General features: G+C 41.2%; 1 protein-coding gene across 1 annotated transcript; it reads left to right on the top strand.

Annotated features, from left to right (window-relative positions):
- Positions 1 to 1,525: 1,525 nt before the first annotated feature.
- LOC139454175 (cytochrome b5-like) lies at positions 1,526 to 12,644 on the top strand. The gene is made up of 4 exons (XM_071235726.1): positions 1,526 to 1,660; positions 7,903 to 8,066; positions 8,412 to 8,540; positions 10,601 to 12,644. The coding sequence occupies exons 2-4, from the start codon at positions 7,935 to 7,937 to the stop codon at positions 10,640 to 10,642; spliced, it is 303 nt and encodes a 100-aa protein (XP_071091827.1). The 5' UTR covers positions 1,526 to 1,660; positions 7,903 to 7,934; the 3' UTR covers positions 10,643 to 12,644.
- The last annotated feature ends 7,246 nt before the right edge of the window (positions 12,645 to 19,890 follow it).

The raw sequence follows: 19,890 nt of genomic DNA, 5'->3' as shown, positions 1-19,890 counted from the left end.
TCCAGTTTTTATAGTCAGTTAACTCTCTTGCCTCGGAAGATGTCGCGTCTGTCGCTAGACTGCGTCAGTACAGCATCAGAGCTTACAGACCACTATAAGGAGTAACGCTGACAACGGAACACCGACGTCTGACGTCGTAGAGCACTCGTCTCGTGCTGTCACTTTCTCGTATCGTGTTATGTATCGCAGTCTCGCGGCCGTAATTGAAGTAGATAAAGCGACGTCCCTCCTCGGCCACCATACGATATCGCATCGTACTTTCGCTTTGTAGCGACATATGTCACGGGGCGATATGGGATTTAACCCACAAAATAATGAGTAGTAATGTGGATTGAGGGGTCATCGCTCTATCGCCTTGATATCGATATCGCGATAAAGTGATAGTTCGATATGATATAGTGATATTGCAATACAGCCACAAACGAAATTGCGAATGTTTTTGGACAACATTCAAATTTGTGACTGTAACATTACTCTTATTCCCATTCACCAGTAGTGGCATAAATGTAATGCTTTGTTTTTTGATAATTGCCATTGCTATTTCAAACCTGTGAGCAACTTTCACTTTCATAATTAGCTTTGCATATGAAACTTTATAGTTGAAAAAAAGTCCTTCACAATCACACACGATCATTAAGAGCGGATGGGGACAGGGGGAAGTTGCGGAAGGGGGCGGGGGACAGCTGTCACTTAGTCTAGCAAATATGTATTGTAATGACGGCTCGGGCTATTTACAATCTAATTACTGTGTCTTATGTAAATTTGTTGGTTTTCTAAATATCTATGATTTAGGGTTGTGGGTTATATCAGGGCACTTGGCTTGTAAAGCTTCATCATACATATGTCAATAAGCTGCCACGAAGGGGCAGTACGTTTCCAGTTATTTTCATGCTGACCTGGAAGGTGATTTTGTAATATTACATATTTGCTACCGCTACACCAAGCGAGCACTGTGATCTGATTTTAATGAGATTGGTATGTCCTGATATACACAATAATCATAAGGAAACGTATTTGACCCTTGTATATGAGTGTATAGCTGGTAAAAAAAAGCCTATACAATATTTATTGTCTGATCCCCTTCCAAATTTGAGTTTGAGCCTTCAAGCAAATGTCAAGTGCCATTTGAAAATTAGACCCAAAGAAATGAAAAATATTTGTTTGTTTGTGCGTGTATATGTGTGCGTGCGTGCGCGCACGTGGCGTGTGTGTGTATGTGTGTGTGCTGTTAGTGCAAGGACCTGCATCAATGATTGAAAAAATAAATTATTCTTGTTTATTTTTAAAGCAGAAATTTTGGAGGAAGGTTATTATGGCTGGAACACACCTTACAGCGATTAGATACAACAATATGAAGGCGAAATGTCGGTCAGCCAGTCATGATGATGTTTGTCTATTACAGACAAGTACACAAGTTTGTATCACGACTGCAAAACTTAGATAGAAACCAGTTAATACAGGTTACATATCGTTCATATATGTAGGTGTGTCTAAAGCAAAGGCTTGTCATTGGCTGGTTGTCGGTCACACGTGGGGTCTCAAGGCCGTACAGTGTGGAATCGGGTCATTTACGACGACTGTCAACAGGCCTGATCTTCCCTTGTTCCTTTCCTTCCAGAAGCACGTATCGCAATTTTGAAAAAGCACTTTTGGAGAAAAGGTAAATATTTCTCATGTTCATGGTTAAGATATGCAATGACTATTATAATATCCCCGTGAACTACAAGATTTGAGAAACTATTTTAAATTTCGCCTCTAAACAAACGTATTAGCCCCCCATGTTCTTCTTATTTTTCCAGGTTATTTTTTTCTGTATACGTGCTCAGAGCGTGCTTATGCCTTGCCATAATGCACTGACTCGACTGAACGGTAGAAACATGCGTGTGTCAGGTTACGTTCACCGAGCACTTACACTGTGTAGAGTACATCGTAGTGGGGCGCATCTGCGGGGACGGACCAAATATGTTTGAGGCTCTCTGTGTCTCTTGAACCGTGCATCACACATCACGTCACGTGACATGAGCTGTGACGGGGCTTAGTGGGGGCAGACGCATGTATCACCCATTCTGAGGAATGTGCCGGGAATACAGAGACACTTGTGGAGCTAACACTTGCAGCAGCCCATACACACAACAACAACACGTGCTGGAATATACAGCATCCACGAACAGTTTCTATAAGTATGGTCGTTATTCAGGAGGAATGTATATATACTGTTCATGCAACATGTCAGTGTTTCAACGAATAGGTTGTGGTGAGCAGTCATGCTGTCACGGAGTAGAAAAACACTATTTTTTACCCATAGGGTTAGAAATGGCCGAGTTCATAAAAAATCGTATGTGCACTTGTGCAACTATCACTTCACGAGCATCACTGTATTGTTTACGTCATCCGGGTGACATTGTTGACGTTATTCGAATCTTATCGTGACGTAAGGTCGGAATGACGTCACACTATAAACGATGTCATAGCTGAAGATCACTGACTACACCTACACTGAATTGTGGTTTTCTTAGACGATAGTCGTGGGGAGCTCAAGATGATTAAGAAATTCTGAGTAAAAAAGAAACTATACCACTCACATGTCTGTCAAACTGATTTTACGAAACTCGTGTAAGAATTCATGTATTATCCTGACACTCGTTTCGAGAAATCAGTATCACACACATGCTCGCATAATAATCTCTATTTATTACCCATGGGCTTACAAAATAACCGAGTTCATTAAAAATCGTTTGTGCGCAAAGTCAAGGACGAAGAAATGATTACAATCGCAATGTCTGACAGACTAATTTTACGGAATACTTACTTAACGTAAGCAAGCATTGGGTGGAGGAGATCAAGTTAAATCTGGTTCGACTTTGAGGTGTGGTATCGTACCTACAAACCTACATCACATTTGAATCTGAGGGATGTCACTTGTACACGCACCAGTTGAATGTGATGGGACACGAGCTCAGCGTCCACGCTGTTAGTTTGATTCAACATGAAGTCTTGATATACAATTCCTCAATATGGGCTTTAAATTTTCGTCTAAAGCAAACCATAACTTGTGAAACTAAAATGAAAAAGCACATATTCACTTTCAATAGTGACGTCATCTAGTTTGTTCAATGACGTTTCCACACTTGTAAAAGTGGGTCAGTGAAATTCGTGTTGATTACAGAAAATGTTTCAAAACATTCTTCGCCGGGCAGTTAATGGAAGACCTCGGGCTTCTGCAAATGATAATGCCCTGAAAACTAGCGTTAACCTTATATTATTTTTATTTGATATAAAATTCTTTCCATTTTAGCTATAATAACGGTAACGCTATTATCTTATATTAGTTTGAAGAGTATGACATATGAATAATGTGAAGGCTATAACGTATTATTGATGTGAAGACGATGACGTATAATGTGAAGACTGTGACGTATTAATAATGTGAAGTCTATGACGCATGATAATCTGTAGACTTTGACTACATAAAGTGAAGGTCATGATGTATTGGTAATGTGAAGACTGTGACGTACTGGTAATTTGAAGACTATGACAAATAAATATTGTGAAAGTTATGACGTGTTGGTAATGTTAAGTCTGTGTCGTATTGGTAATGTGAAAACTACGACGTATAAGAATGTGAAGGCTATGACGTATTTGTAATGTGAGGAATGATGTATTAGTCATGTGAAGGCTATGACGTAATGAGAGGAATGACGTATTAGTCATATGAAGGCTATGACGTATTTGTAATGTGAAGACTTACGTATATTTTTGTTTTGTGTGTAGTTTAACGCCGCTCTCAGCAGTATTCCAGCTATATGACGGTGGTCTGTACAAATCAAATCTGGACCAGACAATCAGATCTTCACGGGTCACTATATAAATTTTAGTTCGTACGAGTACAAGCAGACACACACGCGCATGCACGTTGCTATATAAGTGCAATAATCTTGAACGCAACGTTAAACCCCATTTCACTCACCTATTTCAAATCCTTCATAATAGGGTTATTGATCTCAAACGATTGCTTTTGGCTGGACCGTCGTGGTACTTGATGCTTGTATGTTGTGCTTCCCCAACAGTGGGAATGAATAGAGACACGAACGAAACACTTTAGTGAACTTCCAGTGGGTTTGAGAACCCGTGACATGTACGTAACTGTTCATGGCCATATTACTCCTGTCACGATACACGATATACTGATGCATCCACACTTCCGTGGATCGTACAGAGATGTGAAGAGTTAAACCCCGAATGTCACCACTCAAGTGATGTGTACATGACAGTGTGTCAACAAACACGGCCAGCTAATGACATGAGTTACATGGGCGGACATAGCCGGACATTCAAGTGGACAATGGAAAGCAACAAACAATCGATGTGACTGGACTTAAATCAGGCATAGACAATAGAATGGGGATTAGTTAGCTCATACTATACAACCTAGTGTTAACAGCACATATACATGTGGATTATAACACAGCCTGTACAATATATGGCTCATTCTCAACAGGCGTTCTTCAAAATTATAAAAGCTTTGGAAGCTCTTTGTTCACTCACATGGAATGGGTACTCGATATTTGAGGTAGATGTAAAACCCCTCTAGCGCCAAACTAAAATTATTTCAATACCGAGTAGTACATAGAATTATCACAAAAAGAACGATGTGGATAAACGCCTAACTGGTATTATTAGTGACATACCTGCAATAAAATTAGGTATGCGGTAAGATTCGTTGTCCACTGGTCCCTCAGGGGACGTGGGTTGATGTCCCTCAATGTTAATTTATGTCCCCTTGCCCTTCGGGCAACTACTATGTCATGAACTGTAACTCTCTCAAATGTCCTATAACGTAACGTGTGCTGTGTCAAGAAATGGATTACATGATAGAAACAGAATAATTACCCCAGTAGCCAACCCCATACTGCCCCAATCAGCGTGCTGCATGGCGTAGAACCAGCACCAGGACGTGATTGGCTGATACCTCTGATACATGTTGCAACTGCATCTAACTCGGGTATCTTTCCAGCAATCTGTCCTAGTGAGGTAAGCAATCTGTGACTTTTTCCGATTCTATTCAACTCAAATGAAACAAAGCTTCATGTAAATATGGTCTTATAATTTCACTTTGAGAATCAGTAAGTCATGATCAGTATTCTTGCTGAGTTTCACACTCTCTTTCATGGTTTAAAAATACAAATATTGCGGTATAGTAAACCCAATGTAAAAGCTAATGTTGACCAGTTGCTGCTATACTGTGACCATTGCGATGAATAAGTTGTTGAGGACGAGCACCAGTTTGTACAAGTCTGTTCTTCATATAAGCAAAGTCAGAAATTAATAGAACTAATGTCCTAATGTTGTCGTGTTATTAGGTATACAGTTGAAAGAAAAGTGACAACAAATTAAACTGTTTTGGTACTTTAATCGACTGTAATGTTAGCATCTGCAAAGATAAAGTGATTTGGGTGTATTGTGTCATCAATGATTTTCAGTGATCCATTTATGTAATTGTCATAGCTATTTTGCCTTTTACGCCCAATGGAATCTGTTTCGTCGGATAATCGAGACTGGTTATTTTCTGGGGTTGACGTATTTATAAGATTGTGTTTGTCTTACACTGATCTATATTTCCCGGAGAGTCTACACGCGCAAATATTACAGTATTAGGGATCCGCCGGTACACTTCCGGGGACTAGCAGCAAAGCACCTTCTACACCCACCCCGGAAAACAAATGGTCGGTTTCTTATAACTGTGAAAATACCTTTTTAGCCATACTATTTTGGGTAACATATATGCTTTTAATTGGGATAGATGTGTTTTCTCTTTTGAACTGACATAAAAACTATGCCCCAAATCGTATGAGCTAGTTCCGCCGTTACAGTATTTGAACTGAACATATCATTTATGATATGATGACATGGCTTCTATAAATTCTTCTTGACAGCACGATAAAAAAGAAAACGTACAATTTTATAGATAAAACAATTCCATATAACAATAAACCAAAGTTGACATACATAACGTTTTACATTTACATATTTACTCACCAACTTCTAGAATGCCAATCAAACAGTATAGGGTATAACAGGAACAGTGTCTTACCGTCACACTCAAAATGATGGCTGTTGATCCAGTCATAGCGGCCGATGCAGGACAAACTTTGTCTCAAATGCCATTCATTCCAAAGACGAATCACCATATAGCTATGACAGACACTTAGATAATGCAAACAAGACAGACACTAATTTATTCATATCTCACTCCTGTACAATATATACATTTCATTTGTTACACACACACGTGTATATAAGGTTGAGAAACATTCATTTCTTCAATTACAAGAGACATAGATACAAAAGAAACCATTCAAAGCAAATACTAAATATCATGGCGACGTCCAGACCTCAGGAACCAGTGCTTCATCATGGCGACGTTCAGACCTCAGGAACCAATGCTACATCATGGCGACGTCCAGACCTCAGGAAACAATGCTACATCATGGCGACGTCCAGACCTCAGGAACCAGTGCTACATCATGGCGACGTCCAGACCTCAGGAACCAGTGCTACATCATGGCGACGTCCAGACCTCCGGAACCAGTGCTTCATCATGGCGACGTCTAGACCTCAGGAACCAATGCTTCATCATGGCGACGTCCAGACCTCAGGAACCAATGCTACATCATGGCGACGTCCAGACCTCAGGAACCAGTGCTACATCATGGCGACGTCCAGACCTCAGGAACCAGTGCTTCATCATGGCGACGTTCAGACCTCAGGAACCAATGCTACATCATGGCGACGTCCAGACCTCAGGAAACAATGCTACATCATGGCGACGTCCAGACCTCAGGAACCAGTGCTACATCATGGCGACGTCCAGACCTCAGGAACCAGTGCTACATCATGGCGACGTCCAGACCTCCGGAACCAGTGCTTCATCATGGCGACGTCCAGACTTCAGGAACCAGTGCTTCATCATGGCGACGTCCAGACCTCAGGAACCAATGCTACATCATGGCGACGTCCAGACCTCAGGAACCAGTGCTTCATCATGGCGACGTCCAAACCTCAGGAACCAATGCTTCATCATGGCGACGTCCAGACCTGAGGAACCAGTGCTTCATCATGGCGACGTCCAGACCTCAGGAACCAATGCTTCATCATGGCGACGTCCAGACCTCAGGAACCAGTGCTTCATCCAGCATGAAACTACTTCTCCAGCATGTGTATCGACACGACGGCATTCGGTGGCCAGAAACTACTTCTCCAGCATGTGTATCGACACGACAGCATTCGGTGGCCAGAAACTACTTCTCCAGCATGTGTATCGTCACGACGGCATTCGGTGGCCAGAAACCACTTCTCCAGCATGTGTATCGTCACGACGGCATTCGGTGGTCAGAAACCACTTCTCCAGCATGTGTATCGTCACGGCGGCATTCGGTGGTCAGAAACCACTTCTCCAGCATGTGTATCGTCACGACGGCAAACACTGAACCCATCCCGACTATTGAACAAATATTTTGACCAGTCACCTCTAAGGAGAGACTGTACTGAATAATCTGCATGGTGCAGGGAGAGGGCGACAGGCACCCTGACGTTCCCCGTGACGGCATACACGATACCACAAAGTGAATAACCCCTGTGTCAAAACAAAATATTCTGCAGAATCGGATATATTTATTCTTGACCTACTCACATGGCAAGTGGTCAGATGTATAGAATACTGATTCTTAATTACATTCATGTGATGTATGGTTGATACAGTTTAGTGCGACATCGTCAACATTTCCATAGCATGCGTACACAACGTTACTTTATCGTATGAACAATTTAAAATAGTGACGTCATTTCACAGCTCTATTGCCACAACAATATATTTCGATGTATAGACATGTTTTGACATTTCAGAATTACCAAATAACACCTGTATCACGCTTACTATGGAAGGCGGTCGAATCAAGAGCTGTGTTCCCCTGTACACCCTGAAGGAGGTGGCGCAGCACTGCGATCTGGACTCTTGCTGGATAGTCGTATCAGATCTGGTCTATGACGTCACCAATTTTATCAGAGAGGTACAGCATTTGAGTTGAAGTCTGGTCATTGTCAGTTCTCAAAGCCTGTATACATCCAATCGAGAGTATTACCTGACCATTATATTTGAACCGATACCTCAGGAATGACATATAACCTTAATTAATGCCGCATATTCACAAGTCTGAGTTAAGAATGTTCTTGAGTTTAGTTTTAAGGATGCTCAAATACTTTACTTGAATTCATTCCAAAACACCTCTTCCTTTCCGAGATGATCTGTTCCCGGAAACATCAAAACGTCTCCCTTATGAATTTCTCATCGGCTTGTGTTACATGTTTTCGACATAAATACGTGATGACAGGGATTGTATATTCGTGTATTTCAGCACCCCGGGGGTGAAGACATCATTCTTGAACACGCGGGGACAGACGCAACCGTTGCCTTCGTGGACAAGGGTCACTCAACGGACGCGTACGAGATGCTCCGAGACTATCTGGTCGGACAGTTAGTGAAGGTCAGTTTCCTACAGTTTTCAGTTTATATACTTGAGTCGTTGTCTAGCAGTCCGATGTTTTCTAATCATGCAACCTCGAATCGTTAAACGATGTATTTCCGAACGACAGTTACGGGCTGTACGACTGAATCCGTCAAAATCATCGTCTATCTCTCGCTTCCGGGATAAACGTTTAAACTGAAGAGACTTTGCATAGCCCACGGGAGGTACTATCATACAGTATAAGCGTCTATAAGAATGTATTTTGTTCAGTTTTAGAATTTTGAATCCAGAACTTTCGCGAAACGTCTTTCTGACGTGACCTGTATTAGGATTTTCTCTGATCTTTATTTAGCGGTAGCGAGAACTAAGGTCTGATTTTAATGAGATTGACATTAACAGGTCCGTCTTGGGACATTAATGACATCTTGTGATAGATACATTTTTTTATAAGAGGAGCTGGAGGCGTTTTCGTAGTGTATTAAAGTTACATTTTTAGAAACGTAATGCATACTTATGTACTGATGACGTAATGCTGACAAGAATGTTGTTATTATGCATGCTTTATACAGTATATGTTCTTCCGACCCGCCAAGATATGGGGTAGAACATGTCTTCAGCAACCCATACTTGCTGTAAAAGGCGGCTTTGCTTGTTGTAAGAGCGACTTACGGGATCGGGTGGTCAGGCTCGCTGACTTGGTTGATGCATGTCATCGTATCTCATTTGCGTGGATCGATGCTCCATATGTCAATCACTGGATTGTCTGGTCCAGACTTGATTATTTACAAACTACCGTCATATAGGTGGAATATTGCTGAATGCGGCCTTAAACAACAAACAAACACACATGTACTTCCATGGCGCCGATCCGGTATAGAATTGTTTTTTAGCAACCCATGTGGGATCGGGTGTTCAGGCTCACTGACTTGGTGGATGCATGAGACTGCATTCTTGAAATGAAATGACGTAATCACTGACGGACTACTTCCACGTGCCAGGGGAAAACCCTGGGAATTCCCTAGCACGAGTCCATACAGATCATTTTCTGATCATTCAGACCCTTTTATCTTGAACTTAGCGTTTTAGCATACATTGCGATAAGTCAGAGACACAGGAACTCAGAGAGTTTGATTGCATTCCCGCTCAAGGATATCCTCGCTACAACCCATCCTAGTGAACAAAACGATGAAAACCAGATTCAAACTATTGTCGTACCGACTCGATCCATGTCGCAAGTTGCGACGTTCATACAGTTTGGCCCTCACTCTATGAAGGTTATTTTAATACTCCAATCAATCACAAAATGAAAGTCAATTCTTAAATGAACCTTCAGAGTGTGAGGGCCAAACTTTACGAACGTCGGATAGTTGAACGTTGTTCATACACTGTTTGGCCCTCATTCAATGAAGTTTCACACTCCAATCAACTCACACAAAGTGACAGTCAATTCTTAAACAAACAAACCTCCATACCCGGTTATATAACGTTATCTGTACTGACGGGAAGAAACACGCCGGTATATCTGAATTTACTGCTGTTACTGAATGGAAAATCTTTCGCATCAAAATAAATTTGTTTCAATCAGGAAAAGTCAGTATCTGATATGTTCGGGGTACATAATATTTACTCTCTTTTAAGGATTGATTTAATCATATGCACCTTCGTATGTACATTCTTATTATGCAGTCTCATGCATCCACCAAGTCAGTGAGCCTGAACACCCGATCCCACATGGGTTGCTAAAAAACAATTCTATACCGGATCGGCGCCATGGAAGTACATGTGTGTTTGTTTGCTGTTTAAGTCCGCACTCAGCCATACTCCAGCTGTATGACGGCAGTCTGTAAATAATCGAGTCTGGACCAGACGATTGAGTGACTGACATCATCAGCATCGATCCACGAAATTGGGACACGATGACATGCATCACCCGATCCGTTAGTCGCCTCTTTCGACAAGCATAGTCGCCTTTTACGGCAAGCATGGGTTGCTGAAGGCCTATTCTACCCGGGATCTTCACGGGTCATTTAGGATATGAATAAGCGAGGCAAAAGTTAACGTCATGTTGTTACTTCCAGGAGGAAAGACGACCCCCGACCCGACTTGCTGGAGCTTCCTAGTAACCACGTGTAACTGTAACATACGACAGATCTCGGATAGCTGGAATTCTTGTTTGAGGGGAAATCGCGTCATATTTCACATTCATATTTCTGCCACAATGGTAACAATGACAACGATCTCGCGCTGCACTCCTGTTGGACGATCTCGGAGAATGCAACTCCACTGATTGCTGAAGAGAGGCCGCTACATGATAAACGTTTATGACAGTGGTGACGTAAAGGATGGCATATGGTTTCAAGAACTGGTGCTGTTGGCAGAACTAATGCTAACAGATGTGGATTAGCATGATGTAATTAGCCATATAGTTGTTAAGGACTGGGTAGCTGGTTGTCCCTGATTTGACTATGTACAAGTCGTAGATGTGCTGACTGAGCACTGTGATTAGCGTCATGCGTATATTGAAACACTGTCTCTATTTAATAGTGAGTGAGCGAGTTTGGTTTAACCCTGCTTTAAACTGTATTCCAGCATGTCAGCTTAATGTGGGAGGGAAGCCTGAGTGATACAGGTCTAAGACGTTTGGTGAAACCCGCGAGCAGGGGTACAGGGGTATGGTATTGTCAAACGTAGAATCAGTATCAGGGCAAACAGGACTTGGATCAATGATACAAGTTTCTGGCACACCCCTGGGACCCAATTCTTCACAGCGACATTTGAACATTGGGCCACCAGTGTCCCTCTTTCCATTTCATACGGCCAAAGACGTATATATACGTCCGTGATACGGCCAATCACTAGTTAGGGCTATTGATCGATCACTAAAGGTAATGCAATATACTGGGTCGTTGCATGACTATAGTTTAGCTCTGTGATTAGTGCCTGTGAGCAATAAAAACAAGTGTTTCCTTGACAAAAGTATTCCTCAGGCTTATTCCTCCGAGAAGAGACATTGATAGATCCCTATGCTGACCTTCTAGACTGGTAAAGTCTCCTTTTTCATGCTCTCTAAAATTCTTTCATCGTTTTGTTCTCATTTGGGAATTTCTGAGTCCATTGACCAGTTGAAGCGCTCCACACATTAATAAATGTCCCATATCCTGGTGAATATGATTATGCATGACTGCAGAGTGTTGTCTCAACCTGGATGATGGATGTTTTACAAGCAGTCCAGAACAGCAGTAGCCAGATGACAGGCTGGTTATGCAAGTCATGGAAATCTTTCAGAGAGAAGGGTTATCATAACCCCAATATGTGGAGCGTCCTACTTTTTGCCCAGCCTGCCTCAGTTGCCTACAACAAACTATAAATTATGAAGTTATTTATGAAATTATTTCGTTTGTTATTTAATGAACAGTTTGGTTCTTTCAAATCAAAATAATATACTGTTGGTAAGAGGTTCAGAATTAGGACTGCAAATTTAAACTTTAAAAGACTAAACAAATATGTGAAACTGGACTTCACTTCTGACAACTATGTGTGTATAACTTGGGAAGTTGCAGGTGGACCACAGTAAGAATCAATAACTCTACTCTGTATTTTCAGGCAGTGTAAGTCAGCACATCAAGGAATGTCATAGTGCTACCTCTGCTCTCAAGGCCTATTTGTGGTATTTGGTTCCATTGTTTGGTGGTAGTTCACTTGAGTAAATGGGTGGGGCTTGCTGGAGTCAGATACCTGCCCCCCCTGATCAATTGTGAGGGGGCGCATGTGACCCAGGAGTATTGTTGTAGGTATGTCATTATTAGCATGATCAACAGGCATGGAGGTAAATGCAGCTGTTGAGTCTAACATGTGACCATTGGGTTAATAGCAGGCTTGTAAAGTGTGACCTAATTCAGTTATCATGACAGTGAACTGCATAGTTTCCAAGTGGAGGTGACACAGGCTACATACCTCTATGTGTAGTTTATTCCCAATGTGTATGTGCAGGCACGAAGTACAGCTATGGTTTTGCAATGATTCTCATCATAATACATGTGTGCTAAAGAAAATAACATATCTATACATAGTATATACCTGTATATTAAAAAACTTATTTTTCTAAATAAAGAGGAAAATATGCGATTTTGTTTTGTTTCATGAGTGTGCCTTGATCTACACCACTTTGAATAGTATTTCAGTCATATCACAGCCTATCAGCTTGATGTGGGAGGAAAACCTGAGGTGATTCAAGTCTTAGAGCATAATACTTTGGTGAAAAATCTAGAAACAACCACTGCAATTCTGGGATCTGATACCACCATCCCAGGCTTCTGTCATACCTAAGGGAGGCAACTCTTCACAGCAGAACTTGGCCATCCGTGTCCCAATGTATGAATCCAGGTTAGGAAATCCTGTATCAGCATAACCAAAGTTGGTCAAACATCTTCCACAATCAAGCCAAAGTTGGTCAAACATCTGCCACAGATCAAGCCAAAGTTGTTCAAACATATTCCACAATCAAGCCAAAGTTGTTCAAACACCTGTCATAATCAAGCCAAAGTTTTTCAAACATCTGCCACAGATCAAGCCAAAGTTGTTCAAACATCTGCCACAGATCAAGCCAAAGATATTGGTTACATACACAGTCTTTAATGTTGAAGGTAAATACATTGTGACAATATTTACAGATTATCAATGAATATGGACATTTTGAAACAAAGCACTGGAATGTAAAACAAAACAGGAATGGTCAAGAATAGGGGGAGGGGGGTGAAGAACACCCAATTCTTTCATATTAATATAGTTAATCAGTGATGGCATGACAGATTAACTACAGTAATATGAAGGAATCGGGGGTTCTCTAAATTCTTTCGAGTAGTACATATGCATGATAAAATACATTTCCTTGTCAGTAATCACAGTTCACATCTGCTCCATTGTAATCAAATGAGCCGCAACAAGGCAGTTGGGTTGACATAATACCGGTACTTATGTCATAACAAATTAAACTGTCAGACTATTGTGCTGACACATTCATGCTAAAAGGCATACACTCACATTCCATGTGAACACGAACAAACTGGTGAATCTACTTGATGGTATTCACATTGCCGTCCCTGAATATAAAACCAACTAATTAAAAACATATATCCAAACCTGATTTGATGCCTTTGTGAATTAAGTTGGGGAACCTCAGGTTTTGAGATCCTTGCCAGGTGGAGTGGGTTTATCACAAGGGAGACTGAAAGTGCTTTTTAAACTGCTCAACATTACAACAGTTTAATGCAGTTCAAAGTAGATGTGCATTCCAAACATAATTCTCACATTCCAGTCTCTGCATCTGTGCCACATAACTTATGACTAAAGCCAAGATGACCTTTGCATCATCACACCCTGCCTTCAACATGTACATCCATCAAGTGTTCCATACTTAGGACATAGATACTTAGAATAATAACAACAACACAAACTGGTCAGTAAACATACTCCAGACACAATATACACATTAGACACAAACAACCTTCAGGAGAAAGATGTAAAGTGGTTGTTTGTCACACCCGACACTGCATGGATTTTTACATTTATCAAGTTGTCCATGTAACCATTGTCTCCTGTGTTTCTGTAATCTCATTGGATCATTGTTTGAATGTCCTTTAAATCACCTACACTTAATATGAATTACACAGGTCTAAGAAATACTAAAATCCCCCAAACACATATACATGTGTGTACCTTCTATATTTTGTTATTCCGCTAACCTTCTGTGAGAGTGTCCCTGACAGTGACTTTGACATTGCCTGGTGTGTGCGAGGAAGTGTCAGATTCATTCCGGTTGATGAAGATATAATGCCAATGTATTGTTAAAAAATCAAAACTTAAACATAAACTAACATAAGTTTTTGCCCATGATTCACAATACATTGCCATAGCCATGCTGAAATAACATCAGGTTCTGATAGAGACACGATTGCTGAAGAAATACACCAATAATTCCATTTTCATAAATCATGTGGGTTCAGATAAATACACAAATACGTAAAAGACTACAAGAAAACATGAGCCCGGACTTAAGCTCACATAAGCTTCCTGTTGCGTTGAACTAATTAGCTCAAATGGATTATATAGAAAACAAATTGAACCAGAAGACAAAGTCATCAATATGCCCAAGCCTTTCAAATAGGAGCATAAAAGCACTAAGGATTTCACTTAACTCATCATATTAAAAAAATGTGGATTCTAAAGTTTGTGAGTACAAGCCAAGGGCAGATCCAGCATTATTAAAAGGGACAGGTCGAAAATAGCAAAATCTTCTCTCAGTCAGTTTTACATCATACTACATTTGTTTTCAAAAGTGTGTGCGTGTTTGCATGTGAACAAGATCTGCGTATGTAAGACATTTTGATTGATAACTAAACCAAATGATTCCCTCTTTTCATGCTTCCTATACCTCCCAGAGATTTGAATTAGTAGTATTGGTACTTTTCAATAAACAAAGCTTTTCATTTGACAGCATTGTCACAGTGATTTCAAAACTCTATATCATAAAATTTAAAACAATTAAAATCTCATGTGCCTGTTCAGAATATTTGGTATGCATTGTATTTGTGCTATCTTTCATAATGTGATCTCTGTTCACTATTCAAATGAAATTAATTTGCAGGAACTGTGTCTAGTTTTGTCAAAACCCCATATGTTATTCTTTTGCATACCCCCAAACATTGTTTTTGTCCCTAGAACTGTATCATTCATAGGTTATCCTTTTCCCCCATCTTCCTGAGGCAAGGGAGATAACTGAGTGTAAAAGTCCAGTTTCCACCCTTGCCAAACTAGGTTGGAATTTCTTGACTTGATCGTAGCGCCGACCGGGGCTATTACGAGTAATGTTGCTCCTATGCCCCGCCTAATGACTAATCAGATTCCACCTCTCATATCACTTGCATTTGCTTCAAACAAAATAAATGGTGGCGCCGAGTGAAGACGATCTGATTGTTGATCAAGATATAAATATTGTAATAAAATGGGTCTTATGTTGCAAAGTGCATCAAATCACGTGAGCACATTGATTAAAAACATGAAAACACTTGGAAAATATCTGTGGACACCCAGTTGACGGTACGCATCAATTGCAAAGCCTGCAGTCAACCTAAATTTGCACGTTGAAAATGCTGTTTATGAACTAAATGTTGATTTCGTTATGCGATTTTGATTGGACTGTGCATAGACTAGTCAGTCCAGCCAAAATATAACTCCATAATTCCAGCCTAGTTCAGCAAGGGTGGAAACTGGACTTTTACAGTCAGCTAACTCCCTTGCCTCAGGAAGATGTTCTTTTACAAGCCTATTGTTGACCTGAAACATTGCACACATGCACACAGCATTTGACAGTGGAGAAAGTAACATCCTCACAATCGACATTTCCTTCCAGCATGTCCCTTCAAAAACATGGTGTGAATATTGAACACCAGGAAGTATCACAGTCTGCACATCAGGGTGTAGTTAGACTGCAGAAAATATATGGTGATATGGAGGATATATAGCTTTTCTTGTCAATCAACATGTTTATCTTGGACTGTCTTCCCACTGATCTTACATGTCTGTCTGGAAACCATCATATCAACAGGCAGACTGAAAGCAGTTCTGGCAGAAAGTTTTATTATAATTGAGTGAACCAATATGTTATTTCAGCCGAGTGAAATATCAATTATGTATTTAAGAAATAAATGACGAGTGGGAGTTGTTTATCATACAATTAAACACTGCAGGGAGTATAAGCCATGTGGGGCGCTAACCTGAGTGGTTTATTCTCCCTGCTGTCAACATCAACATTTTCGCCAGCCTTTTTAAGGATGTCAATAAATTGTACAAGCTTTAAAAACATTTACCTGTATATAATAATGATGACTCCCAGAATAGAATCCCACCTTGGCAATGTGGGGTTTTAGTTTTGTACTCTCACAATTGTCATGTCAATAATCTGCACCTTTTCTCCCAATACCTATTGTCATATTGTGACGTCAAGTTGCGAGCGGACGTTCGTATCTCAAGAAATGACATCATGATAGAACAATGTTTATATCAGTGAATAAACCATGCTTTGTTCTTCATGGTTCTTTGCGATTTATCACATAGCTATTTCATATTCTGAGATAAATATAGTATTTCCACTATAAATCCATAATAATAATGGTCTATTTCACAGGCATAATGGTCAATATATTCTCCAATTGTCCCAAAGAATATAATACCGTTCAGACTTTCATAGAACTGCCATGACTAGAGATCACTAACAAATACAAAAGGGAGGCTATTCCAATCGTTTAATAGGATGCAGACAATGTTTCTATAAGATCAATAAAACAAGCAATCAAACTGGTCTTGACTAAGAAGGAAATTACTAAATCTCTTTGTGATTGAGTGCTTGTGGCGTCCCTGTGTGAGAGTGTGTAAATGGTGTCTCTTTGGGATTTCTTTGCGATATTAATGATAGAGGCCCAGTAATATGATAACTATAGTCTCACTTTCTCAACATGCTGTAAACTACCAAATACGTATCAGAGATAAAGCTCTCACTTGGTTTTTGTCATACCTCTCAGACAGGTCTCAGTATCAGCATTGGTGGTGTTCCTCAGGGTTCAGTCCTTGGACCGATGTTATTCAACCTGTACACAAGGCTAACGTGGCAGCATTGCACGGGCAAACAAAGTACTTCAACACCAGTAGGTGGATGACAATGAAATATATCTGGCATTTACTGCCTAAGAGACCAAGAAACGGATGACACACTATTTACAAAACTTAACAAATCCAAAACAGAGAACTTAATCACCGCCCCAAAGAGAAAGCTAGAATTAACATGTAAATCTGGAAACACTGTCATCCTTGGACGCTAAGAAATTCACCCAGCACCAAAAGTTTAATACCTTGGAGTAAAGGTAGATGACAACCTGAATATGACCAGCCATGTTTCCAACATCAAGAATACACATTGCCTTCTGCAGAATATCAGAAGGCTCTGACCATATCTATTGAAGGAGCACTATGGCTCATAATGCCTCCATGTCATCCAGCTCAATGTAACTAATTAATGCATGTTGGAGTCAGCAGTCTAGTTGATAAGTGAGTTCATGGCCCACTTGATCTCCAACACTGCATCTAAGCGCGCTGAGCACATGATCATTATTGTCATTATTATTATCTTATCATTGTAGAACTGCCAAGATTCAGACTTACAAGTGGGAATAATGTCCCAGTGAAGGATTTAGATACACAGCTTGTGACGACCAAGAATGTCATTATTTCCTGATGACGCAAAGACTCACCTCAAAATATGCTGAAACGTAGTCATGAATGACATGCTATCAGCAGCAACAGTTCAGTAAGTTCAAAGGTTTCCTTTTTCCTGCTGATATTATTAATATTTCAACAAACAGGACAACAAATGTTTGATTGTGTGTTTGTGTCAGGCCAGACGAGGAGCAGGCCCTGCTCTGGATGTGCCACCTTTGTTCATAGGTATAGAGTCATGTCACAAGGCTGAGGTCAGATGACCTTGTGCACCAGATGGTTCCATTATCTTATTTCTAAAGGTATTGCACAGAACATTTTGAATTGTAAGTTGCTACCAGACTTGTCTGACAACATCCACAGCATGTACACAGCAGGCACCTAGCCAGTTACAGTCATTGTCAGTGAGGCTTGTCAGTAATGCTTGACACCATCCACAGCATGTCACAGCAGGCACCTAGCCAGTTACAGTCATTGTCAGTGAGGCTTGTCAGTAATGCTTGACACCATCCACAGCATGTCACAGCAGGCACCTAGCCAGTTACAGTCATTGTCAGTGAGGCTTGTCAGTAACGCTTGACACCATCCACAGCATGTACACAGCAGGCACCTAGCCAGTTACAGTCATTGTCAGTGAGCCTTGTCAGTAATGCTTGACACCATCCACAGCATGTCACAGCAGGCACCTAGCCAGTTACAGTCATTGTCAGTGAGCCTTGTCAGTAATGCTTGACAACATCCACAGCATGTTCACAGCAGTCACCTAGCCAGTTACAGTCATTGTCAGTGAGCCTTGTCAATAATGCTTGACACCATCCACAGCTTGACACAGAAGGCACCTAGCCAGTTACAGTCATTGTCAGTGAGCCTTGTCAGTAATGCTTGACACCATCCACAGCATGTACACAGCAGGCACCTAGCCAGTTACAGTCATTGTCAGTGAGCCTTGTCAGTAATGCTTGACACCATCCACAGCTTGACACAGAAGGCACCTAGCCAGTTACAGTCATTGTCAGTGAGCCTTGTCAGTAATGCTTGACACCATCCACAGCATGTACACAGCAGGCACCTAGCCAGTTACAGTCATTGTCAGTGAGGCTTGTCAGTAATGCTTGACACCATCCACAGCATGTCACAGCAGGCACCTAGCCAGTTACAGTCATTGTCAGTGAGGCTTGACAGTAATGCTTGACACCATCCACAGCATGTCACAGCAGGCACCTAGCCAGTTACAGTCATTGTCAGTGAGGCTTGTCAGTAATGCTTGACACCATCCACAGCATGTATACAGCAGGCACCTAGCCAGTTACAGTCATTGTCAGTGAGCCTTGTCAGTAATGCTTGACACCATCCACAGCATGTCACAGCAGGCACCTAGCCAGTTACAGTCATTGTCAGTGAGCCTTGTCAGTAATGCTTGACAACATCCACAGCATGTTCACAGCAGTCACCTAGCCAGTTACAGTCATTGTCAGTGAGCCTTGTCAATAATGCTTGACACCATCCACAGCTTGACACAGAAGGCACCTAGCCAGTTACAGTCATTGTCAGTGAGCCTTGTCAGTAATGCTTGACACCATCCACAGCATGTACACAGCAGGCACCTAGCCAGTTACAGTCATTGTCAGTGAGCCTTGTCAGTAATGCTTGACACCATCCACAGCTTGACACAGAAGGCACCTAGCCAGTTACAGTCATTGTCAGTGAGCCTTGTCAGTAATGCTTGACACCATCCACAGCATGTATACAGCAGGCACCTAGCCAGTTACAGTCATTGTCAGTGAGCCTTGTCAGTAATGCTTGACACCATCCACAGCATGTCACAGCAGGCACCTAGCCAGTTACAGTCATTGTCAGTGAGCCTTGTCAGTAATGCTTGACAACATCCACAGCATGTTCACAGCAGTCACCTAGCCAGTTACAGTCATTGTCAGTGAGCCTTGTCAATAATGCTTGACACCATCCACAGCTTGACACAGAAGGCACCTAGCCAGTTACAGTCATTGTCAGTGAGCCTTGTCAGTAATGCTTGACACCATCCACAGCATGTACACAGCAGGCACCTAGCCAGTTACAGTCATTGTCAGTGAGCCTTGTCAGT

The sequence above is a fragment of the Haliotis cracherodii genome, unplaced genomic scaffold, assembly GCF_022045235.1.
Source record: "Haliotis cracherodii isolate W230 unplaced genomic scaffold, xgHalCrac1.p SCAF_10, whole genome shotgun sequence".
In the NCBI taxonomy this organism is placed as follows: domain Eukaryota; kingdom Metazoa; phylum Mollusca; class Gastropoda; order Lepetellida; family Haliotidae; genus Haliotis; species Haliotis cracherodii.
This window is presented reverse-complemented; position numbering and strand designations above follow the sequence as displayed.